The 25,625-nt window shown below is 39.8% G+C and overlaps 1 protein-coding gene across 5 annotated transcripts in view; it reads left to right on the top strand.

The window, feature by feature from the left end:
- The window catches only part of GADL1 (glutamate decarboxylase like 1), an 87,023-nt gene that overhangs the window by 28,396 nt on the left and 33,002 nt on the right, over positions 1-25,625 (top strand). For all 5 annotated transcript variants that reach the window (XM_074575103.1, XM_074575102.1, XM_074575100.1 and 2 more), the window contains 5 exons: positions 3,248-3,312; positions 3,572-3,653; positions 11,083-11,282; positions 15,645-15,696; positions 18,800-18,889. In XM_074575103.1, the coding sequence (XP_074431204.1) occupies positions 3,248-3,312; positions 3,572-3,653; positions 11,083-11,282; positions 15,645-15,696; positions 18,800-18,889 (489 nt within the window). The remainder of the gene's footprint in view (positions 1-3,247; positions 3,313-3,571; positions 3,654-11,082; positions 11,283-15,644; positions 15,697-18,799; positions 18,890-25,625) is intronic.

The raw sequence follows: 25,625 nt of genomic DNA, 5'->3' as shown, positions 1-25,625 counted from the left end.
TACTATGTATGAGCATTTCTTCCTTGCTGGTCCTTACTTTGACTTTTTTTTTCCTATGGCTAGATCAGTATAGAAAATCAGGTTTGACCAATTAGCCTGTGCTTAGGTAGCTAGTTTAATCACACTGTGAGCACTGCGATTCCCATTGTTCAGCTGTAAGTGGCTTGTTGCATATGAAACACAGTCATTTTCTCATACATAGTTACCAATTACATTGTATGGGACACAGTTATAATAATTGTCTTTGTGTTTTGAACTACATTGCTCTCAGCTGGATTTGTCATAAACAAAATATGTGTCAATCCAGTTTGATCAGTCTGCCTCCCTTTTCTAGTCTCATGGGTGGAGGAGAAGCAGTTAACTTTATTGTGTCTTGGCAATATCTCATCTGAAAGCCAGAGAAACACTACCAAGCTACAGCTGTGGTAGTGAGTGAAAATCTGGCTGGAAAATCATACCCAGAGAGCAGTTACCGGTGGTTCACTACTGACAGGGGAGAAAATTTTCAGTAGGATTCCACAAAGGTCTGTTCTAGGTTAGAAGTTATCTGGGTATTTTCATTATTAACTTAGATGAAAAAGAATATGCAGACTAAATTTGAAGATGACATAAAACTGCAAGAGGCAGTGGGAGGACAGGATTAGAAATCAAAGAGATCTTGACAGTTTGGAGAAAAAAGCGGAAAAACTAGGCTACAGTTCAATAAAGACAGAGCTCTAAGTTTAAGCTGTAATAATCAACTGCACAAACACAGGCTGGGGATTGTTGGCTAGACAGCAGATCTTCAGAAAAAGATCTAGGGTTCGCAGTACATCACAAATCGGCAATTGTAAGCGTTTTCAGATAGAGTTAAATGTCTTTCAGAATTGAATTAAGAAGATATATAAAATATTTGTCTCTTTCTGCTTGGTGCTCCATCTGCTTTGTCTAGATTGTGTCCAAATAAAAAGCTGTGTTTCAAGAAGGTTAAGGACCTACAGGAGAAAGATAAGAAAAAGGTAGAGCAGTGAGGATAAACAGAACCATACCCAGAAATTATGACCAATGAGGAAAGATTGAAAGCACTGATGTTATTTAAACCAGAAAAGACAAACAGACAATACTTGATAGTCTACAGATGCTTTAAAAGCTGCTGCAAAAAGAAGAGAAGAACAGGAATAATCTGTTCCTCTGACCACTGCAGGTATGACAAGAGGTAACAGTTTAGGACTGACAATTTAAATCCTTAGGATCGTTATTGTTAAACACAAATTAGGTGGTTAAGTTGTACAGCCTCAGTCATTAGAGGTCTTTACAAACAGACAAAGCCAGTAATTCCCAGTCGTTTTAGGTGCCTTCTCATTAATTTTTGGTTTTTGCCAGCCCTGGCTCCCTATGTGTGTGGTCTTTGAACTGGGTAAAGAAGCACAGAGCACAGATTCATCTTGTAGTACTGTGGCTCAAGGAGAGATTGAAAGGTGGTGGAAATGCTGGGACCTCTAGTAATACCATCCCAAATACAGCCATCTTTGGATGCAGATTTTCTAAAGATTTATTGTATTTCAGTGGGTTGCTTATGAATTATGAAAATAATGGAATAACTTAGTGACTGTTTTGGCTTTATTGAATCATCAAATGAGAAGAGTAAAATTTGTCTATGAATAGGAAGTTCAGTTTGATTGTCTTCCCATAACATGGCAAATTTGGGCTAGCTGGAGAAACCCAGTTTCAAGTCATTGTTCTGCCATAGGATTACTGTGAAGTTTGGGGGAAATCGTTTCCTACCTTAGGTCCCACCTGTAGATTGAGCAGCGGCCCTTTCCTCAGCGAGGGTGTTGTGGGCATGACAACATAAAATATGATGTGGTGCATTAATGTACCGCATTAATGAGAATGACATGTGTTAAGACAAGTTATTAACCTTTCATTTCCCTTGTGAGCCTTTACCATTCCTGTCTCCCAGAGATAGCAGATCTTATTCCTAATGTATGGCTTATGAAGCAAATACTGATGCTAAATTCATAGATCAGCTATCACATCTGTTTCTTTCAAGGAAAAAAGAAGAAAAGCCAAATAAGCATGTATTCTCCATGCTTAGGTCAGGAATCTTCTTTCCATCAGTGATTTTTTTTTTTTTCTTCATTAGCCCAAATGTATAAATCTTTTTTTTTTTTTTTTTTAAATAAGCTGAGTCCAGATGTTTTGTGGACTGATGCCTCCTGTGCATCTCTGAGGTGCCTTGCTTACTTCACAGGGAAAATGCTTAAGTGAATTCTGCCTGCATGAACATTGAAAATCTTTTTTTTTTTTCATATTTAATAATAATTTCTTAAGTGCACTGTATGAAATGTCTACTGTTTGCATGTTCTCCCCACCTCTCCCCTGTGGACAAATATTGCTGTTTGAGAACTGAAGAACCTGGTGGGTGAAATCTGATCCTTGCAGAATTCATGCATGAGAATTACCTTGAATGAGACTCCAGTTGCTCAGAAATTAAGCTTGTGTAATAAAAACTTGCTGTCTGGGTTCCTTCTATAATCTATGGAGAGAGACATCTGCAAAAGCTGTTACCCAAAGACAGGTATCTAGAATAGATAAGATGATACTTGATAAGGGGTTTCAGTGGAGAGGTCCTCACTGCAGAGAAGGCTAAAATGACTCTTAGACCACACACTTTCTTCTTAGATGACCTGAAGGGGATGTGACGAGTCTTTCTCCGTTTTCACGTCAGTTGCCTTGCTGGTAACAGAAATGCTGCTATTGCCTACTCGCTAACTTTGCTTTTCATATCCAAACTCTGTCGAAAATCTGAGCCTGGACTTTACAGTTGGCAGAGCTTATCATTCTCCACTGTTTCCCTTGTGAATGTCTCAGAAAGGCAATGGATAGCAGGAAAAAGATACGCAAAATGGGTCTTTCTGCTCCCATTGCTTAGGTTTAGGCTGTGGGAAAGGAAGCACCTCTGATTCAGTATCAGGAATGGGTCTGGTTATGCAAAGACACTTCAGTTCATGCCCTTGCTTACACAGAAGGGACAGTGTAGTTTGTGGCTCACATAGTGGCACAAACCATCAGCTCCTCTATTTTAGGCATAACCCCAGGCTGACATCTTTATTTCAGTAGGCGATACTAAAGGCAAAATTTAGCCTGCTAACCAGCTAAATTAGAGACACATGAGACAAAACATCTTCAGAAATTAGTAGCTGAAGCATTATCAATAGAACTTTATAGAAATAATATTGTCTTGACTCTATAAATGTTCCAACAGGCTTCTTGGGGTGGCTCAGCTTTGATATCAAGGAAGCATTGCAAACTTCTTCATGGCATCCATAGGTAAGTCAATTTAGTTCCTGGGCACATTTCCAGGGACTGAGGTGGAAGTTGTGTGGCCTGTTGGACTCCATGAGAGCTGCATTTTCCAAAATACGTTTTACTGTTAATTAGATAGATTTCTGAACCTATGGGGGTTTGGGTATAAAAAACAGGAAATGTGATTTATCTACTTGGATTTTGTTGGCCACATTTGATTCTCTAGTACCCATGATTATAGGTGCAATTTCCACCTCCCTTTCTCCATTTACAAATTTTGCAGGGCTGATTCTGTCGCCTGGAATCCCCATAAAATGCTGTTGGCAGGAATCCAGTGCTGTGCTCTTCTGGTGAAAGACAACTCTGTAAGTCCTCCTGTCTTTTTTTTTTTTTTTAATGTGGTAGGCTGCCATTGCTGTAATATGTAAGTGGAAATAATTAGAAAACAACTGCAAGTCAGTTTTACTACACTGCAGTGCGAAGGCTGAATGATATTATTTTGAGTTTCACCACAAAATTTAATAAAGGGTGAATAAGAGAGCAGGGTCAAACTGATCCAAGTCACTGGACTCGCCAGTTGTCAAACTTTGCAGCTGGTGCCCTTGCTAGTTAACTCCTGTACTTGATTTGCATTTAGAATTGAGTATTTTGTCACTTGGGTCTGCAGCACTTAAATGGCGAGCTCGTCAAAGTCCTCAGAATAGCTGTCATCCATTGGGACTGCAGCAGTACTGCATCTCCATTTAAAGTACGTAGAGCTCCTCTTTGCATCCCTTTACGTGGGCGCACCAGAGCGGAAAAGGAGAAGGATAGGAGTTGGAGCACATGTAGGTAAAGGTGCTGAGCCTTCTTTCCTCGGTCTACTAGTCCTTCCTTATCACCAGGGTGACTTAGGCTTGCCAAAAGCCGTGACAAATTAAAAGGTCCAGCAAGCAAACTACAGAGCTCTGATCTTAAGTGACAAAAAAGTGAGATGAGTCTGCAATGTGGTAAAAGTCCCAGCTTATATCTTTGTGGAATTCTATCTTAATAAAGAAACTAGTAAGGGGTCAATTATTTCAAGCCCCATTTCAAATTCGGCCTGCTAAAATTTATGCCCATTGTCCACCACCAGGGGTGAGTTTTAGCTTATGCTTCGTAGGTTATGAGTGACTGAACATCATGAAGATATGGAGCCCCTGAGGTTTACATCACTATTTTGTGGCCATAGTTTGTAAATCACTTTTAAAAATCTCTGTCAAAACACCTGATAGTTCCTATTCAGCTGCTAGTCCTTAGCTATCCGTGTAATTGGTTACTAATTTCTGGTAGTAAGAACTGATGAGGACCAAAGAATGTAGATGCTAATCGGTGCTCTCTTGCAGCTGATTGCTCCAAGTCAGGGGTGAGACATGGCAGGACAGCAAAGAGACGTGTGACTCCTCATTTCCTTAGACTACAGTCTGTGGGATTAAAGAGGATTAGACTCCAGGTCTAGCCGTCCATCACTTTATCTTTATTCCAGGATGAAAAACAAGCAGAATGAAGTTATTGACTAAGATTAATGTGGCGTCTTAGTTGCAGGCTTGGGAAGAATTCAGTGCTATATTTTTAACTAATTAGGCCCAGTACCTACATATAGCCCCAGGTAATGATTAGACTACTTGGGCTGCATAGTGGAAATTTCTCAGGAAGAAAGAAATGGAGAGAGATGAAATATTCTAGCTGCCCTGGCATTTAGAGTCACTTTACAAACTGTATTCCAACTTCAGGGCTCTGGCAGCCTTTCTGTTTTCTCCTTCCATGGAGTGTAACGTCTGGTAGAGCAATCCTATTCCACTTCGAAATCACAGCCAGGCAATGTTGTGCTGGAAATACTTGCAGAGCTGAATCCCAGGCTGTTGAAGGGTGAAAACACAAGTATTACTGATCATGCAATCACATCCTATTGTACAGTGTGATGTGTTCTGGAAAGTAGATTTCCCTGCATAGGGCGGAGAGGGTGTTTTACTTTCTGTTTAATTCCTGGAAAATTGGCACTTCCATGTTTTGTGTATGTGCCATCACAGTCTTTATGTGCAAACAGAAGCACATACAAATTTGAATACTTTCTTATCGTCTCTTAAAATGTTGGAATATAAATCTTTAAGGAAAAAAGATCAAATGCATATTTAAGACACTTTGGCAGAAAGGCCTTGCTTCACTATACCAGATCTGGAGCAGGCAGCTGTGCCCAGTTTCCAATTAAAAATGCTATTTTGAAACCAGTAAGGGTATGGAAGAGTACATGTATCGGTTCCTCACTTCGGAGCTTGTTCCACTGCTCCTTAATTACATAAATACCTACGGCTGGCTGCAGATGAAGCACGCATTTATATGTGAACATAATTCCTTCACTCTGTGGTTAGGATGCTTCAGTGGGATCTGGACGCTGAGGTGGGACCTGAAAAAGTTTGGCATACATTGCTCTGCTGGTGAATGCTCAAGGAACATCAGGTAGTTTCTCAAGTCTTGAATTCTGCAAGAAATCAGAGCAGCGAAATGTTAAGCATAGATGTTAAGTCCCATTTATGAATCAAGCCCGAGCTCCCTTTGAAGATCTAATTAAGGAAGTTTTGTTAGCTTGTCTTCCCATTTGCTTTGAGGTCCATTTTGAAACTATGGACTACCTATAAGTGGACAAATGAAAGGGTCACCAAACATTGGAACAGGGAAGTGTTTAAGTCCCCATCCCTGGAGGTATTTAAAAGACAAGTAGATGTGGTGCTGAGGGACATGGTTTAGCGGTGGAATTGGCAGTGTTAGGTTGGACTTGATGATCTTAAAGATCTTTTCCAACCTAAGTGATTCTGTGATTCTATAAATAATCCTCTTCCGTTTATATATATATATAATATATATGTGTGTGTGTGTGTATATATACACACACACACATATATATATATAGTTTAACAAGCCTAAGCTTTGTATTTTACTTTATGTTATGAAAAGATAATCTTTAGAAGGGAATCATCACATTTCTGACATGGTGGTAACACCCTGATTTTCCCATTAGCAAATGTAATACTGACTGGTTTTGTTTGGTTTGGGGTTTTTTGACACACAGCATCAATAAAGCTATGTGGTTTAGCAGTGTTAATAGGCTTAAGATATTTCAGCTAGGTTATTGGTGTGAAACACTGTATTTAAATATTTTCCTAGACAGATAAAAAAACCCCAAAGGATAAACTGCAGTAAGATGCCAATAAATGCATGTCTTCCAGCCTTAGTGAAACAAAATTGGAATGATTTCCAAAACAGGTAGAGATATAAAGAGAAATATGCGTTTGACTTGATTAGAAGGGAGAAGCGTTTTCACCAGAGGGAAAGAGGTTGGTTAATCCTCTGTAAAAACTCAGATCAATTACAGTAGTTCTTCAGTGCTTAAAGCGCTCAAGAAATGCACAACTATCCCTCTTCCACTGCCATACCCTGAGTAGCTTTCATCACTTTTGTAGGAAGATGGACTTACTCAGAAAACACTTGTATTGGTGTGGGGTGAATGGCAGTGACTGTTTAAACAGAAAGCTAGATGGACCAATATTCCCAAAACATCAGCGAGTCAATTCTGTTCTTATGTGTTCTTAAAACGCTGTGACTCAGTCTTGGGTTGTACATACTCCTTTAGGACCACAGAGCTACTCTGATTTGTCCTTGCTATCCATATTGTCAATATTATCACCATATAAATAGAGAACTAATGTTTATCACCAATGCCAAAGTTCTGTGACTCGGTTGAGTGTGGCACTAGGTTAGGTAATTAGCAATCAATTATAAGTAATGAGCAGAATTTTCACTTATTAGTTAAAAATAAAGTCTCAAAGAATGTAGCTAATGAAGTCCCAGTTTAGCACAGAATATAATTGATTGAGGTGATCGTGGTAGCCATCTACAGTGTAATCTCTTCCTCATCGTTATCAGTATCACAAAGATATTTACTTCTCTGGTGTCTTTCCAGGGCAGCTGCAGGAAATATGCTGTTCCCATTGCTTTCTGCTTGGGGTTAGCACAACTGAGAGCTCCTTCTCACCTCTTGAAGTGAATTACAGGGGTGACCTTTTGCACAGCATTGCTTTTGAGAATTTTCAAGTATGCCATTGAAAATATTGTCCTTATTGCTTCAGATGAGGCAAATCAGGAAGATGTTTGTCTTGGGGGGAAAAAGATGTTTTGTTAATGAAGCTGAACTTCACTTTTAACTAGCAATGGAAATGAAAAGAGATCAGAAGGCTTGCTGTAGGTTAAGTGTGCTCAATAAGAAAAAATGTTGAGTTATGAAACTGGAGCTCTTATATATTGATTTCCATATCAATAATTATTCATTTATTTGCCATTAATTAGAACACACGGCAACTATCCATAGACTTCATCCAAACCACAGTCTATTTGAAACTTCATAGTGGACCGGGCCCTCCATGAAAATAGTATTTCCATTTTCTAAACTTTAACAGTCCCAGTATAAGGCAGAACACTACCATTAGTCTCTCTGCAAAAAGTAGTAATAGAAGATGCTGAAGAAAGAATCTCAAACTTGTCAATGGGGCAATTATAATGAAATTTTTGCAATTCTTCTGAACAGATGGAGCAACTCAGTTACTGTGTGGAAAACTGTTGGGGTCTTCCTGTGTCTGAGAATGTTGAGTTATAAAGCATAATTTTTCCTTTGTGGTGGTTGTTTTTTTTTCCTTCTACTCTTCCATCATTTGAATAGCAAAACTGACATGACTTTTTATGTCTTCAGGATGTTTGAATCTCTTACTTTTGAGACAGCAGCGATGAAGAAGTAACAGCTTTCTTGAGCATAAAATTTATTTTGGATTTTTTTTCCTCTTCTATTGTCCTCCCTGCCCAAACTCTGTTCTTCAACGCTTTCTTTCTCTTCCCTCCTCTTTCTCCTCCACCTTGCTTCTTGCATTGGTCTGGCATATTTCTTTCTTTCTTTCTTTCCCACAAAGCATGAGTTTTGTTTCTTCTCCTGTCTGCTCTAGTGACGTGCTGGAGGATGTCACCTTACTTGCCTCTGGAGATTGACAGTAGGCAATATCTTCAGCAGATTTTCTTGAGCACGTTGCATTATTAGTAAGATAAGCAGATGGAAAAGGATCATCAAACCAGCATGTCTTGTCAGCTTCGGATGCAGCAGGAGAGTAGGACAGTACCTGTTTTTTATTATTTTTTTTTTTAAATTAAATATGTTCCCAGGAATCTGAGTTCACTCAGAGATATTGAACTATTTGTCCTTGTTGCATTTTCACTCTAGAGCATTTGTTTTTAAACTCCAAAACTCTGCAGCTGTACTGTGATCTTAAGTGAACTTCTGAGTCTTTCTGTAATATTAACCAACTGAGTTTAGGTTTCTTGTGACAAACAAAAGTTATTATTTCTCAGGTGACGGGCATGAGGGGAACTAATATCCTGTGTTGTCCTCTATTGTGCAGCTGTATTACATTCTGATAAGGCAGAAGATAGTCCCACATTGATCAACCCTGCTGTACACTCACTGCAGAAACACTGTGCAAAATTTTAAAGCCAGTAAGAGACAAAGAAATTTTTGATATATTTATTTCTATAAATAGAAATTTGTGGATGTTGCTGCCTTTTTTTTTTTTTTAATACCAGGACTGGTAAACTTGTATTTCCCCTGAAAATCAAGGTGTGGAGATTGAAATGAATAGGGCACAATGGTTTGACAAACAGACTCCTGTTGCGCAGCTGCTAGCCAGAGAACACAAAGCTGTAGAAAAACTGTAAAGGATGGATGGCTGCTTCGGTACTTGACTTTTCTTCAGTTTCTAATGTCATCTTCTTGCTTTTCTTTTTCTGAGAAAGTTGGAAAGTAGGTGTGAGAATCTTGTATACTGCAAAAAGCTGCGCCCAGCATTGGCTCTCCAGCAACAGCTACCGTGTGCTGCAGCAGCACGTTATCACTGATGACTGCAGAGGGAGAGCAGCCGCTGCCCCTTTTTTTCCCAAGCTGTCACATAAACTGTCATTTCACGAGGCTGAATGTGCTGGTCCTGTGGCTAAGAGTTCGGACTGAATTTGCTGCTCTTTTTGCAAACGAGTAATATTACAATGGGATTGTCAAACCCCTATGGAAGTTGTGGAGAAACCTTTGCTGCTGTTCTGCTTTTGTGCTCAATGAATATGTGTGCAGATTGTTGGGTTTTTTGTTTGTTTTGTTTTTAGTATTGATGGAGGGAATTGAAAAGGCTAGGAGAGAGGGAGACTTATTCTGCCAGTGGATTATTTCTCCTTTGGATTTTTTGTCTTGACCTTTTTTTCTTTATTTTACTGCGAGTTCCAAACCTAACAGTAGAGTACTGTAATGTAGATCAAGAATTGTACCTCTGTTATGGCAATATGACACTTTGATTAAGAGTGATGTCAGACACTGGTTGCCATTTTAAAATCGGACTTGCAGCAGATGCAGAGAAAAGGATGAAATGTGAAATGCTTTTTCAGTTGGTTCAAATTGAAGAGCGATGTTGAATAGGAAAATGAATTGTGCTCTTCGAGATACTGTTTAGTAACTTCTGTTACGTCGTCCACTTCTGTTCCTTGGCCTTTTCTGCATGGAAGACTTCTGGTTCAACTGTCACTGAAATACACGTTTGCAGATCTGAATCAGATGCTGTAGCCACGTTTTTAACCTCATCTGAATTTATATTCTAGTATTACTTTACAGATTGTGTTGGGTTTTTTTTTTAACACACTTTTAATATCACTGACAAATCTACAGCCTTTTCTGTCTCCTGGGCTCCTTGTAGGCCCACCCTCATCTCTGCTCTTATAACCTGCTCTCTGCCAGCCCTTCTCTCTACTTCACAGTATTACAGAGCATACTTCCATATTTCATTCTTCAGCCAATGGCCAGTCCTATGCCTCTTCTCTTCCGCTGCACCTTTAAATCTATAACAGCTGCTGTGCCTTCTGTTTCCCGGCTTTGTTCTTTGCTGGAACTCGCCACATTACTCGTTTATCTTTGTCTGTTTTCTGCTGCTCATCTCTGCCCAGGCAGCCTCTCAGAAGTTGGAGGCTGGAGATTGCTGAATAAAAATAATTTCATTAACAAACCATAATTGGGGTATGCTAAAGTACCTTTTCTGAGGTTCATTTTCAAATGTTAAAATTGTCTGAACTGTGAAAAGAGACAAAAATTGAGGTTGTACTAATCTCATGGTGTTTTCACTCAAAAGAGTCAGATAACCTATGCTAAATCCTCAGTGACCGTATTTTCTGGTAAGGGCTAAACGTACATTTCTTGGGCCTAAAATCTTCCCTACCTGCAACTAACTGTGCTATATATAAAGTTCTTTGTTTGACAAAGAAGGAATAGATTGAGCCATTTGTGAACATGTAGGGAGCTCCTCACAGGCTGTTCTTCCTATCTATAGACTGGATCAGTGGACATAGGCTTCTGCTTCTCCTCCCTCTTCCCCACCCATGTAAGTCTTTGGGCAGCTGTTTCTGTAGTACCCACTCCAACGGTTTCTTGAGATTGGAGTCAGAATTCTTCTTCAGCCTGCAACTCTTCAGTGATATTATGAAACAATAATAATAAAAAAAGTTTCCTTGTCAGCGCTGACTTCACTGGGTTCAGTTTCATCCAGGGTTCTTAAACCACACCATAAGCTTTGGATAGTTTCGTGCATATCCAGTTCTGTTCCATTCTGTTCTGTTGGTACAGGCATGAAAAAAAGGCTTTGGCTTGTGAAGATAAAAAGGTTTCAAAATGCTTATCAGCAATCTAAGTCTCTATTGTGTTTCTAATAGGGCCTCCTGAAGAACTGTTACTCTGCCAAGGCTGCGTACCTGTTCCAGCAGGACAAGTTCTACGATGTCAGCTATGACACTGGTGACAAGTCCATTCAGTGCAGCAGGCGTCCGGATGCATTCAAGTTCTGGCTGATGTGGAAAGCATTGGGCACCACAGGCCTGGAGGAGAGAGTAAACAGGGCGCTGGCTTTGGCTAGGTACTGCCTCACAATTTTGAATGTCCTGTCTGTTTCATTGACTGAAATGTTGACACTGTTGATGCTCCACATCCTGTAAAAGACCACATTGTTACTCCCCCCTCCCCCTGCCTTTTGTTTATGTATAATAGGAGGAACTAATAGCAATAATAATTAGCGTTACTACATCTGCTACAATATTTAATAGTAATTATTACTTTTAGCAATAACCATAGATGTTGATAAACATAGAAGACCAAATTAGACTGTCAATCTACATTGTTTAACATTTATATCATCTGAACCAGACATAGGACAGGTTTACCGATACACCCTCTTCTAACTCATAACTGTGTGTTCTGCTGTTAATGTGCCAAGCTCTGAGCTGTGTCCTGCAAGAAGTGAATTAGCTGTTCTTCTGCTCATTTCATTCCTTATGACTGAGGAAATGCAGAAAGCCGATGATGTGGGGAAATTCGTATGAGGACACTCTGTTAATGTTAGCATGTAGTAGAAGTATACGAAGGCATATTGTTCTGAGATGCTGCTTGTTTTTTCTCCACAAGTTTGATGAAGTTCTTAATGCTTACAGTATGTTCTGTTAGGGACTGAAGCACCTTTTTCTTGGTGATCTTCCCCTTGCCCACGCTGTTCAATTTTGCTAAGTTTTTGGTCTTGCAGCACTGAGTTTCACAAGTGAATTCTGCAAAATTGTTAGAAAGTGTTTCTAAAGTGATGTCTCAGTTTCTGGGAAGTTTGCTGGGAGGAAACTTCACTGCATAGGTTGTTTTGACTTCTGATGGAAGAAATAATATTGAAATAATGGCCTATTAAGAACAATTCACCTGAAGTATCACATTTGTTCAGAATCTATACAAGACAAACAACAATGAAATCTTCACATGTTCCTGGGCTAGCTACAGCCTACCACTAGTCAAATCATTAATATTTAAAACGAGTCACCCATATCATATTACCATTTTTGATATGAACTACAAAGTCGAAAAGAATTGAATGTTTACTCCAGTGAAAATATTCTCACTTTAACAAAGTCACTTAAAGAAAAGGTAAAAATATGCGTAACCTAAACCCAGAGTGGATTAGAAAGGAATAAAAAGAAAGAGGCGAAGCCAGAAAAGCCTAAATGAGCTGTGGCTTTTTCCTCTATTTCAATTCTTTAAAGCCACTCATTGTTTGACTGGTTAAGTGTTCCTTAAGATCTTCTGGTTAAATTGCACCTTGTTTTTGTTCTGAAGCATTTTACAGTTCTGTGTCTGTACAGAGCAAGTAATTCATTCCACTATCAGTAGGAGAATTCAGCCTTATCAAGGTCACTGGCCAAGGTCGTTTGGCTGAGAGCGTAGTGATTAATGACCTTTCTGGGATCGATATTTTCTTTGAATGTTAGGATTCAGCTGGTAACGCTTCTAAGGAGTGACTGGGTTGTCTTTTGGTGTTTGTTTTTTTTTTTTTTTTCTTTTAAGAAATTTAATTCTTAGTCATTATTTGATGAAGTATATTCTTTACAGTAGTGGCATTGCTATCTTGAGTTTGCATGGACATGGGCACTCAGCAGCTGAGACATCAGGTTTACTGGGCACTAAGCCAGGTTTCCTAACTACTCAACAGCTGTGCAGCCTTTCTCCTCATTTGTTACAGTAGGTTTTTACTTTGAAGTTGCAAAGATAGTATTTCATCTTTCCTGAACCCAGACCTGGATTAATTCTTGAACTAGTCCACTGACTATAGAATTTAAGAGCAAGATTACTTTCCCTGCCCCCGCCATGGCCAAGCAGAGCTGCAAAGGTTTTAGGGTAATTGCAGGCATGTATTTCCGTTGCGTCAAACTTTGGTTATTGGCTATTTCATTAATTTCTTCTTGTTCTGGAGATGAATCATGTTTTCAGTGTATTAGATATAACAGGAACACTGTGACACTACCTATTTGGAAAGGCTTATTTTTAAAAGACATACAGAAGAGCATCCTGCTAATCACTTTGGAAAATTTTTTGCTGTGTTTTTTTTTTCCTCAAATTATTTTTGATAGAGAGATGTTGCTTTATGAAGTACACTAAAAAGAAAGTAGAAATAAACTGCTTTTAGAATACAACTATAACCACCTCTGCATTTTATGCTTCAGCATCTTTGCAGTTCTGCCTGATTCCTCTTCTGACACCCACTCTTAGCAGACATATGTCTACTTTCACTGCAGATCTCCACCCCTCATTTTCTGCAAGGCTTAATCATAGCAAATACCACTTCTCTCTGCACTCCTGTCCTCACTGAGACTCAAGCCCTTCTGATGTTCTACAACCACGACATGATAATAAAACTCCACTGTCAACTGTGGAAAGATGCACAGAGTAAACTTCTTCACTGCCATCAAATGGTCCTGGCAAGATAAATCATGGGTGATAGATTTTCTAATGTCTGCTTTCTTAGGCTATTGGCAGCGTAGTTAAGAACATGATTAACAGTGTTGTGAGCTTGACCGACATCAGATATTCTATGTGAGATGGTGGTATTAAAAAAAAGGCACTTGTAAGAGGGAAGGGTATTAAGTGTTGTAAAATAGCTCTAACAATTCAAAACCTAAAAAAAAAAAAGTAGGCATATGTAGGCTTCTTTTTCATGATTTATTAAAAAAAAAAATAAATTCAGGACCACTGTCCTGTGAATAGCCTGCTGATTTTGCCGAATGTTGGTTTTATGGCACAGACAAGTACCTTCTAATCAACAGGACAAAAGCACTGAGCTTGTTTTACTTAAGACGATTCCCTTACAGAAACCGGTTCCCCCCAACACGCTCACATGGTATCTAGCCTCCTGCTTACCTTTCAGTATACCTCTCTTTCAACCTAAACAATAGTGTGGGCATTAACAGCCAGGTGACAAACAAATTCATGCAGTAGGCTCTAAGTGGTCACGGTGGAAAAGACCCAGAACCTTGACTTGTTACCGTGAAACACCTCAACAGTGCACAATGTGACACAACCCATAGAGCTGTGTGTTGTGGGAACTGGCGCTCGACCGCAGCAACCATTTTGCAAGGACACGTGCTAAGAGGTAATGAGTCACACGCGTGATACTTATTAATGATAAACAGCGTGACAACTCCCCATGCTCTGTTTTGAAAAATGCGTGCCATCTAGGGTATTGTTTACCGCCTCCCTAGCCAGCCTGCTTCTGAAGCACGTCTGCCGAATAACAGGCGTTGCAGATACCACTGTGCTAGAGGTGTCCCTGCGGGGACAGGTTTCAGGCATGCGGATGGGACCAAGGGGGGTTATTTTGACAATATTTTTCTTCTTCAAGGAGTGGATAAAAGAATTATTTGTGTGATGACCGGTAGTGCAGCTGCGGGCAGGAAAATGCCAAATAAATGCAACAAAAGAACAGGCTTGTACATGATCAGTAGTTTAACTGTCTCAGTTTTATTACTTTTAGACAGCAAAGTCTTTGTGTAGAAGACTAAAATTCTGTTAAGATGGAAAAGCTGTGTGTATTTGAGGTGATTTCTTTGGAGTTTTCCTTGGGGCTTTGAGGGGGAGGAATAAATAGAAGTCCCAGCTATGTCAAAGTGTCCTCTCTGCTTCAGAATTCCTGTGTGATGTGTGCCATGGCAAAGTTGAGGTCATGTTTTAAAAAATTCTATAAATTGAAGCCCTTTGGATCCAAAGGTTTGATTCAAACCCGTCTACCCATTGAAGGCTTCTGTGGTTTTCATATTGACAGTGAAAGAGAAAAGAAATTCAATTCACAATTTCAGTGCATTGTTGGCGTGGGATGCCCAGGGATTACTGTGCATCAGCAGTGGCTTGCTGAATGGGAATGTGCAGTGTTGTGTACAGCGTGGAACAAGGACAGTACTGGGAAAATTGCTGGGCTTGAAGCACGTGGAAACTTAAATTCTGGGCTAAACTATGAGGTCCTGGTGACAATAGTAGTGGAAAAGATGTCAGAGTGACCATGAAATAACATGGCAGCACAGCATCAGCACTTGAGAAAAAGAGGTGGAGGAATTAATTTGTAGAGAGCAACATCATTGGAAATTTGCATTGGGAAAGTTCACAGCCTGATGCAAATAGGATCGATTTGTGCCATGTGGCTCCACTGAAAATCTGTGCCCGAGGACAGAATTTGGCCTCTCGTCAGTGCTCCTTGGCTGTCTGCAGCCTTCATTTGTTTCCACAAACTTATAGCTACTGCACTTTCACAGCAGGTAGAAATGAGGTTTAACTCTGTGGTTTCTTTAGGGGGGGAAAAAAAAGAAAAAAAAAAAAAAGAAGGAAAAAAAGTGTATACGTGTTCAAGAACTTTGTTGTTGTTGTCTGTATGTATTGTTTTCTTCTATGCTTTAAACCCATGCATTTTTGATTACAGATATCTAGTGGAGGAAATCAAGAAAAGAGAGGGATTCCAGCTTCTTTTGGAGGTAAGTGAAAAAGGAACTAAACTGTTGCTGTTTTGGGGGGGCGTTTCTATTGTTTGATTTTGTCCTTTTTAGCAAATTGCTAATTTGTATTCAAAGTATATAATTTAATAAGTTTATGTATTGGAGGTACACAGATATGATTGAACACATATAACATGCTCTGTATTCCCTACCATCAGTCTACCTATTTTCGTAGCTTCTGGGCCTGTATTGCCTCAGGGTAATAGATTGAGCACTTTTCTGTGAAAGTGAAGAGTCTGGCTGTAAAAAAGCAGTGCTTGCCAGACTTACAGATAAGATTGTGTGCTGGATGGAAGAGTATTTTGATCCTAAAAATGGACTTTTCATCATTAAAGTCCGTATTTTTTTTCCTTAATTCTGTTTCTACTTCCACCTTCCTGAAAACTGCCCAAGAGTTGTGTTTTTCATTCATCTTTGCTAAACCTGTCACCTGTTGGTGATCTTGCTTGGGGGAGGGTGAATAAAGGGGGCAGAGCTAAGGTGCTTTTTTTCTACCTATCCTCAGCTCTTTGGTTAATAAGCCTAATGTCTGGGGATGTTGCTAAGACCTGTCATTTTTGGAAAAACCTTCTGCGTTGTTGGAAGTGTACGTGTACGAAAGCCAGCTGGGTATGCAGTGTGGGGAGGAAGAGAACATGTGGAGGAGGAAGGGAAATGAAGTAAATGCTACACATGGAGACGGATGAACCACAATGATGCAGATTTGGTTTACACTTGCTGATGCCATGAGCATTCCAGGTTAGGCTAGAAGATATACGAAATATAAAAAAATAAAATCTTGTACAATTCACACAATATAAATTCTTCCCTTTAATTTTGAAAACTGCTAATTTGAAAGTGCATACTGGGAAACTTTACATGGAGTAAAAAATTTTGAGACAGCGGCGTATGATGGGGTTACTGAAGTGGCAAGAGTGTGGAAAGCTCTCTATTTTCTGTTATTGGAGATCTTAGCAGAGAGCCCAGATCTACTGCAGATGTGAAAGCTGTTGGTGAGAGCAGAGGCTGCTGTCTAGTTCCTGCAGGAACAGGACACCTGGATTAAAAGTGGGATTGGAGGGAGAGCTGTAGTATGGGCTATGAGAAGGAGGTTGAGCAAGGGTTAAGAAAAGGTTTTCAGGAGTGCAGGGGGGAACAAGCAGTGAGAAATCGAAGAAAGACTGCTGGGAGGCAGCTAGGCCCAGTTAAGCGAGCGCTTTCTGAAAGGAAGTTGGATTTCGTACAAGAAGTGGAGGAAGATGATGATCCTCTGATACATGCAGTGAGAAGAGTCCTGTAACGGGAACTGCTCTATGGCCTGGAAATGCTGCTTGTGCTTGAGTCATCTTGAACTCTTCTGTGGTATAATTGCTTACGTGCTTTGATAAGAGCTGTGACAAGATAACCAGAAATAGAGTGAAGCATGGCTGGGGGTAGTTAAGTTTTTCTAGGATGAATGGTATTTTCACGGGGGGATGATGTATTTGATGTGTGAAAGGAAACTGAGATAATCAAGAAGGCAATATAGGTAATGACAACATGGTAATATATGCCATCTGTCTGCTCCTGCCGTCTGATTTTAAACAGTTTTAAAATAAACCCTGTAACAGTGAGCTAGTGCTTGTGCTCATGAGGAAGCTGCTGCCTTTTCAGGGTCTGTGTTTATGTGTGTACTCAATGCATGCTCTTTGGGGAAAGAAATGGGACGTTAAGAACTGAGCTTTATTTCATTCAGTGGCAGCAGGTGGCAGGTTTGCAGCTCTGTTCCTGCTGACAACGATATTCTTCTTGATGATTAAATTGTATTTAATGCATTCTTTGAAGCGAGGCGGAAAATGATATGAGCAGTTCTCAGTGCCCTTTCATGAAAGAACTTGTCTCAGCTGGTGGGCTCTCCTTGTTCAGGAGGCTGCCTGGGACTGCAACAGCAGCCATATTCGCAGTGGGGCAAAGAGATGGTGTGACCCAGCTACCAAGCTCCCTTTTAACTTCTGTTTTTTTTTTTTTTCTTTTAACCAGTACTAATGAGGATGGCATGTGGGAGGGGAGAGGGGCGTGTGAGTTTATAATCCATGTTATAATCTAGATCCCAGTTAAATACTGTGTTGCAGATAGTGTAGGTCAGGATTGACTGAGTGGTTTTATGGGTAGTGTTGGATGGGATTACATGGCACATCTATTTCCCACGCTATTGCTATCTTTTCGAGGAGGGGGAAAAAAAAAATCATTCCAAATTAGCAGGAAATGTAGAGAGATCCTGGACTGGTCTGCTGGGAACATTTTCTCAATCATATATGAAACAGAAACCTCATAAGCACAAAATGCCTTATTTTATGGTGAACAGCCGTTCTTGTTGGGAGTCTTGCAGCTAACTCTCTGCTGAGTTTAAAGGCAAAATTTCTCTGGAGGGAAGCAGGGATGTGGAGTCTCAGTCTTTGCTCAAATGGCCTGCTTAGATATTGTACAAGATATATCCAGGATATGGCGCATACCCTGCAAAGGGTCCTGAGATTCTTATAAAATGTGGAAATTGAGAAAACTGGCATTAACTCTGGTACTGTGTAATGTGCTGTATGATATATGATATAAAAGGACATTGTCAGCGTTCAGTTGAAAAATGACTGGGTGTGCAAGTGTAACATGGTAACAAAAATTGATTTTTTTTTTGGTGTAAAATGCATCATAGGAAATTTCCATTTAAAAAACACTAAAAAGAAAATGTGTTCTTCTCTTTAAAGTTCCTTCAATTTTGAAATCCATAAGTTACCTCTATGCCCCTCTTACACTTTTTTCCTAACCCAAGTTTTCAGTGAGCAAAGCAGAGTTAAATATGTATATAGGAAGAAGAAACGAAAAAGGAACCCCAACAGGTTTCCTTTTTCTGGCAGCAGGAAGAGAAATAGATGATACAAAAACTATTTCTAGTTTCAAAAAAGGGAAACAAAAAGTGAGTCAGAGAAGGAAGTTTTAATGAAAAGGGTATAAACTCAATGGCTTCCCCCCTCCAAAAAAAAAAATAAAGCAGAACTCTTTGACAAGCTATGGTATGTATTCCTGTCTCATTTGTTATATCTCATAAAGAATGACTTGTTCTCTTGTTTAGCCGGAGTATGCAAACGTTTGCTTTTGGTACATTCCACCAAGCTTAAGAAAAATGGAGGATGGACCTGAATTTTGGCAGAAGCTACATCAGGTGAGTGTCACATACACATGAAGAGTGTTATCTGTAGCTCACTGATTTATCTGTGTGTCAGATAAGAATGTGAAATAGTCCTTGGCTTTGCTCATCATTAATTTACCAGTAGAATGGGGGTTTAATCCTTAAATAGATGTTGGTAGGATTTAAGTTTTTTCTCTGTTTAGACAAGGCTATTTTTTTTTTTTTCCTAATGTAAGAGGTGCAGGCATTTACAAGTACTCAGCTTACTGTCAAAGCTGTTAGCAGCTGGCAGAATTGAGAGAAGAGGAAGAGTGTTGTCTGCATCTCTTGTCTAGACAGAGTATTCACTACCTGTTTCAGACACTTAAGGCTGTCCTTGGAACTTGTCTTGCACTATCTATGATAATCTATGATAATGCAAGTGAGGAAGTGCTTAAGAATACATTTCTGATGTTAAACAACCTATAAATGACAACAGGAATACAACGGGAAAAACTTAATTGGTGAACATTTCGGTAACTCTTTGCCATCCTGGTAGAAAATCATGAACATCTTGAAAAAAAGCAGCAGTAAAATTTTGAAGTTACTAGTGAGGAATCAGTAGTTAAGACTACTTAAGTAAGTAGTTAAGTCGTTGAGAAGCCAATAGACACTGTTGTGTTATGTTTTACTGAATAAGCTATTCTGTGAGGAACTGAATTTAATTCATTGTTTGCTCCTCTCTGTAGCTGCTTTGGTGTTCTGCATTTATTTTTTCCCTAGAATTTGCTACCAGAAATTTAAACTAGAATGTAGACACGTATACCATACGCATGCTTGCAAATGGTATGCATACTATATATTACATGCTATACATACTGTATATACACATGCATAATTCCTATAACGTCTGCTGTCCTTTAAGCAGCTTTTCTTTCACAGGAATTGCTTTCAATTTATGCTGGATCCTGGCGTCTTTAGGTGTGAGGTGGTCTTTAACCCTGTCTGTATTGTTTTGGAAAGTATATTTAACTTTTGCAGTACAAAGCCATGCATAGCCATAGCGTGGATTCAAGGACTTTGCATTTACCATGCTTTCACAAAGCGTGGATGGGTTATGATCCTTTCATACGGGGCTTCCCTTCCTCTTATTAGAGTGGAAGGCCTATATATATACATAAATAATATGTGTATGTGTGTGTGTGTGTGTGTACATACACACACAGAGCTGCGTAACAGCTCCTCTACCCATGGATGAGTGAGTATTTGGAAAGGAGCGATGGGAGGCATAGAAGAAATAATGCTGCAACTGCCACCTTCTGATTTATGTGTGCTACGGAAGGGATTGAGGAGGGGAGGGATGAAACACAAAAAATGGATTAGAGCACGTATGTTGTGAGTGGCTTATTGAGTATAACTTACTGGTTCTTTGCTTTGCTGTCTTACGGTGCTTCTGGTCTGGGTGGGGAAGAGATGCCGGGCTTTATTTTTTGTACTGATATAGATAGACTGATGCTGGAAATGCAGATTTTAGAGTTTTGTGGGAGAGACCTTGGAGGGAAAGGAGCTTGTGTTTCCACTTTTTCCTCAAGAAATGAGCACTGCCGCAGATCTCAACCACCCTTTTCATGGGCAAGGTGATGCTTTTTTGATTCTTATGCCTCCTCTGATGAAGCACTAAGAAACCCAAAATCATAAAGCATAACCTGTTTCCCTCCTCCACACAAAAGCTCCCCAAAAAATCTATCAACGAAACAGACCAAAATTCCCTAGCGAAGCAAGGCACTGAATGGCACAAATTTCTCTCCTGGAGGAAACAACAAATGATGATTGTTAGTTGCGTTGCTTTAGGCATGCTGGGAAGTTTTTGAGCACTACCGAAATGACTCTGTTACAAAACTAAAACATGTTATTTCACCTCCCTGATTCTATACAAGGACAGGTCTGGGGTTACTTTGCTTTTTGGATGCTGAGGGCCAGTTTTGGGGCACAACATGTACCAGTGAAGAGATAAGATGACAGCACTGGGTCACAAAAAATAAGACTGACTTGACTTTTCCAGCTAATGTCAATTTGTTCTAACAATGCTGATGCCAACAGCATAGTCATTCTATTAGTATTACATTAATCAGTACAGATGTATGGCTAGGCAAGAAGGTATGCATCCTGATCAGCGAGGTGTGATAAGATGACAAAGACTGGAGAGGTTGTTGCATTATGCCATCGATGGGGATGTGTACAGTTTCTTGACTGCAAGTGCTTCCTGAATATTCCCATCATTTCATTAAAAGAGCATTAAAATTCTTTAATTCACAATTTGTCTTTTCATACAACATTTTAACATCACAGTTATACTATTTATCCAGAAATCAATCTTCCTTTTTTTTTTGACCTGCATATCTGACAATAATTAAGGAAACGTATGTCTTAAAAATCTCTTGAGCAAGTAATTGATTTTATTCAACTGCTTGTTCAGCAATATGGTTCAGAATAACATGCTGTCTTCTAAGGTTAGTTAGGTGAGTTTTAGTGCTGGTGAAAGTTGATAAGCAAATAGCTCTGATCTCAAGTCCTCAGCTCGTGAAGAATTTGCATAGTCCTATGCAAAATAACCTTGAAGGGTTTCTGCTGTACTGGCTCTTCTCCAGCTTCCATGGCCCACTTTATGTGGAAATGTGTCAGGGCTGACTGGATCGCAGCGTGACACCTGATTCTGATGTGAGTCTTCTAGCTGTCCTACATAAACTCTGCCTCTCAAAGCTGTTTTTTTTTTTTTGTTGTGGTAGACTGTTCGTTGTAAATTCTGGGGCCTTGGACTTCAGGTATAAAATTTGTCCTCTTCAGAGTCTCCAACATGCAAACCAGAAAGCTGATAGGAAAGAGTGGCCTGAAGGATTTGGGACAGCCACTAGCTGGTCATTTGACTCATCGCCTGAACATTTGAGGGAAAGAGAAACAACATGGTGGTGAGGAATTAAAGAGCAGCATTAATGGTACATTACTCCATTCCCAGTGAAAGTGGGAATTCTGTGCACATCCACAGTCTTGCAACATTTCATCTTTAGGGGTTACAGCAGGATTTGGCTATGTAGCGAAACTGGTTCTAGAGATGGTACAGCAAGGCTTTGGTTGCAGTTGGGTGATCCAAGATAGTCCACGCCCTGAACATTTTGCAGTACTCTGAGTGTATAGCAGATGGTGTAATCCATAAAGGAACCTGCGATGTAAGGTGTTTTTCAGTGACGTTCTGCGCACGTAAGTGAAGAGGGATTTCTTCTTGTAGAAACCACAGAAATGGGCACTCCGTGGTAACTGGGGAACTGTTGTTACATTCAACTAGAAATATCTGTAAGTGGTGTTATTTTGCCACTGCAAACTGGGGGCAGTTGTCTCTGACCTGAAACTGACATAATTGATCGGACAATTGAAGGAACAATTGTTTTGCTAGTACTGTGTGTGCCCCCTAGTGGTATTTTTCCTCCTCTTCCTCCTGTGACACCGTAAGATTTACTTTCTTTGGTGCCGGGGATGGTCGGTCTGTCACAGAGTCACGGTGAGCAGCCAGAATTGGAAGTGAGGGAAGAAGTAAAAAATGTAATCCCAGACCATTCTAATTTTCCTATTTTTTTCCATGACTACAAATATCTATGCATGTTCTTACTTGTAACAATCTTCTCTTTAGAAATTAAGAGGTCATCTTTCTCAGATCATGCTGGAGCGTCCCCAGGTGATGCAGAATTTTCTGATTTTTAGTAATACTGCCTCTGGGAAGCCTTCTGGTGGCACAGAGTGTGCTAGGGCACAAGGAAATGTGTGGAGGGATGCATCTGGAACTATTGCCATCCTGTTGCTAACCCAGCCAGACATGCCTTGTGCTTTCTGGATCAGCCTGTAGTCTGCTCAGACTCGGTGTGGTCTAGAAGACTAAGAAGGATGAACAGAAGAAACCATCTTTAACAGTGCCCTCCTCCTTTGGGAGCCTGGCTTTGCCGAAGGATCCTGGAGTGTAATTGTACTATTGAACACTGCTCAGTGAAGAAGGCTAGTGGTATATCGCTAAGTACCACTTCAGACCTCAAAATTGGCGTTAAAAAAGTGCCAGCAGGTTCCTGGTAGGTCTTTTATGCTTTACTAAACTTGGTCTGGTCTGTAGCTCTGTATCAGACGTCCAGTCTGATACGCTGGAGTATCAGATTTCCGATGGTTCAGTAAAGCTTTTACACACAGATATTAGTTCCAATTACTCAAATTCTTGCATCTCAGTCTCAGACTTGTGTGGTGGGTTTGGGGTGGTTCTTTTTGTTGCTGTTATTTTGTTTGTTTCCTGCCCTTTTGTGGATTTTTGGCCAAATAGTTCAAAATTTATTGGCTGTATTAGAAGGCTCAGGATACAATTTCATACTAAAGCCCATAGAGCTTGGAATGTTACTCTCCCCCTTAGTAAAAGGTAACCTTATTCCTGCCTCCCCGCCTCTACTTAAGAGAAGAATATAGCTGTCTGCTATCTGAAGGCATATTTGTAAAATAGCCTGTCATGCTGACTGGTGTTGTGATACATTTATATAATGAGAGGTTTCATATCAAAGCAGAAATGTAAGGAGGTTGAAGTGGTGTTGCCTTGGAAACCTCTGAATCTTGTGGTCTTTGTGGTGTAAATCAAAGACTAATCAAGGACCCGATTCAGTATTCTTTATGTATTCAAAATACCCATTGACTATGGTACGAGGTTTGAATGGGAAGGGAAAACAAGACCTCCAATTGGTTATATTAATAATGTTTGCCCTCTATATTTCAGAACAACAAGAGAAAAATGACATGGATTATAACAACAGGTTTATGCACAAGAAAGGTCCCCAACATGTCACTGCAAATGTATTTCCACTGGGGATTTACATACAAAATGTTGTTACTTGAATGCCTGGCATCCTTGTATAGTATAGTTTGAGTTTTTCTTACACTTGAATAAGTAAACAATTAAACAATACTGTAACGTGTGTGTGTGTGAAGAATGATGGTGGAGACTCATTTCTGTGAACTTTGCTTACATGACTAATTTTTACAGTAACAAGTAGCCTACTGACTTTAGCGTCTAGCTCTGACATGAGTTTCTGTGGAGGGCCACATCAAACGACAGGAAAATCAATGGTAAGATTTACACAGAAGTATATGGGAGTTAGATTGGCTAAATCATTGTGACTGACAGATCTAGAGCTATTCATCAGTCATTTGTGAGTACTGTATGTTAATCTAATTGTTTCTGATCCCATGTGCTTTCTTGTTGCATTGAAATAATGTAATTGTATAGAAATGCTTTGGAAAAGAACAGAAAGAACAAGAGTGGGTCAAGATCTGTTTGTTTGGGGTCTTTTTGCCAACATGTGGGGGTTGTTAAGAGATGGTGTCATCTCTTAACTTCTTTGCTTTCTCTCAAAGCAACCTACAAATCTGTTGTGGACTTCAAGAAACAAAAATCTGCAAGTAGAAGAGATTTCTCTGGCAGGTCTAAAAGAAAGACCTTCCAGGGGGATGGATTGTCTTTTCAGGGAATCAGATGGGGACCTCCAAAGGGGTTGTCTGAAAAAATTTTGTTTGTCAGGGAAATCCTCAGGATCAACAAAAGCTCCAGATTCATCCTGTATTACTTGAGGAAGCTTCTTGAGGAATTGGCAGAGTTTCCCTCCATCTTTAAAATGGGGAAGGAGGAGGGGAACTCGCAGATCGTGACTCAGGCAACCTAAAGTCAGAACCACCCTGGGATGCCAGGGTCCCAGCTCAGCTGCCTTAGCTCATAAACACAGGTACAAAGAACCCCACACTGTATCCTGAGTGTGCTGTGTGCTGATTTAGACCCCTATTTTATGGTCTTCTGGAGGGAAGAGCTTCAAAATCGCCTCCTAATTCAATGGACCCAACTGAATTCTCAGTATTATGTTCAAGGGGGGCAGAAGTGCATCGTTCTTGGAGGGGTGACAGCAGGAGGCCTGGTAGAGGCAGGGCTGCAGGCAAGGACCTTAGGGGAGAGAGGCACAATAAGCCCTGAAACCACAAAGTGAGTAATAGAGTAATAACCAGGACTTACGTTGTAGTGTGACCGTTCCTCAGCAGAGGATGGTGCTCAGAAATTTAATAATACAATAAGCAGTCACTTGTTAAAGTAACAACATCTCTTATTTTGCAACTAATGGTACATAATATACAGCAGCAGATGAATAAAATCTTTGTAGTCTAGCTGCATATAAATGACTGTTATTGTTAAGCAGAGATCTGAACTCTGATAAATAAGAAGGAACAGTACAGTGGAATATAATAGCAGAGGGAAATTATAGCAGTGTTTCCATACCTTGTTAATGAGGGATTTGCACACTTTCCCTTTTAATATATTTTTTCTGCAGTTTTATATAACTCATCAGTACAAAAGAGTCTGTAGCTGTTAATTAAAAAAGATATTTAGCATGACTTTGTTTTAAATGTCTCCTCCATAGATTTGAGTTGTAAGAACATAAAAATAACATGCCTTTTTAAAAAACTTAATTTAAAACAGAATTCTTTGCTTTCTGACTGCGTATCTGCACATAACTGGAATTTATGTCTTTGTTCTCTGTTATAAATATTCTTGCATGAGTACTGAAGTAGTAGTGCTGGACTAAGGGGCCAAATTCACCATTAAAGTCTCCATCAGGAGAAGTAGGGATCAATGCATTTTACACTGATGGTGTCCATCTCACCTTAGCGTTAGACCCAGGTGCTAGCAACACTTCAGTATATGTTTTACATTACTGAGGTCATACAC

This window comes from Larus michahellis, chromosome 2, assembly GCF_964199755.1.
Source record: "Larus michahellis chromosome 2, bLarMic1.1, whole genome shotgun sequence".
Lineage (NCBI taxonomy): Eukaryota > Metazoa > Chordata > Aves > Charadriiformes > Laridae > Larus > Larus michahellis.
The sequence above is the reverse complement of the archived record's forward strand: the minus strand, read 5'-3'. Positions and strand labels throughout refer to the sequence as shown.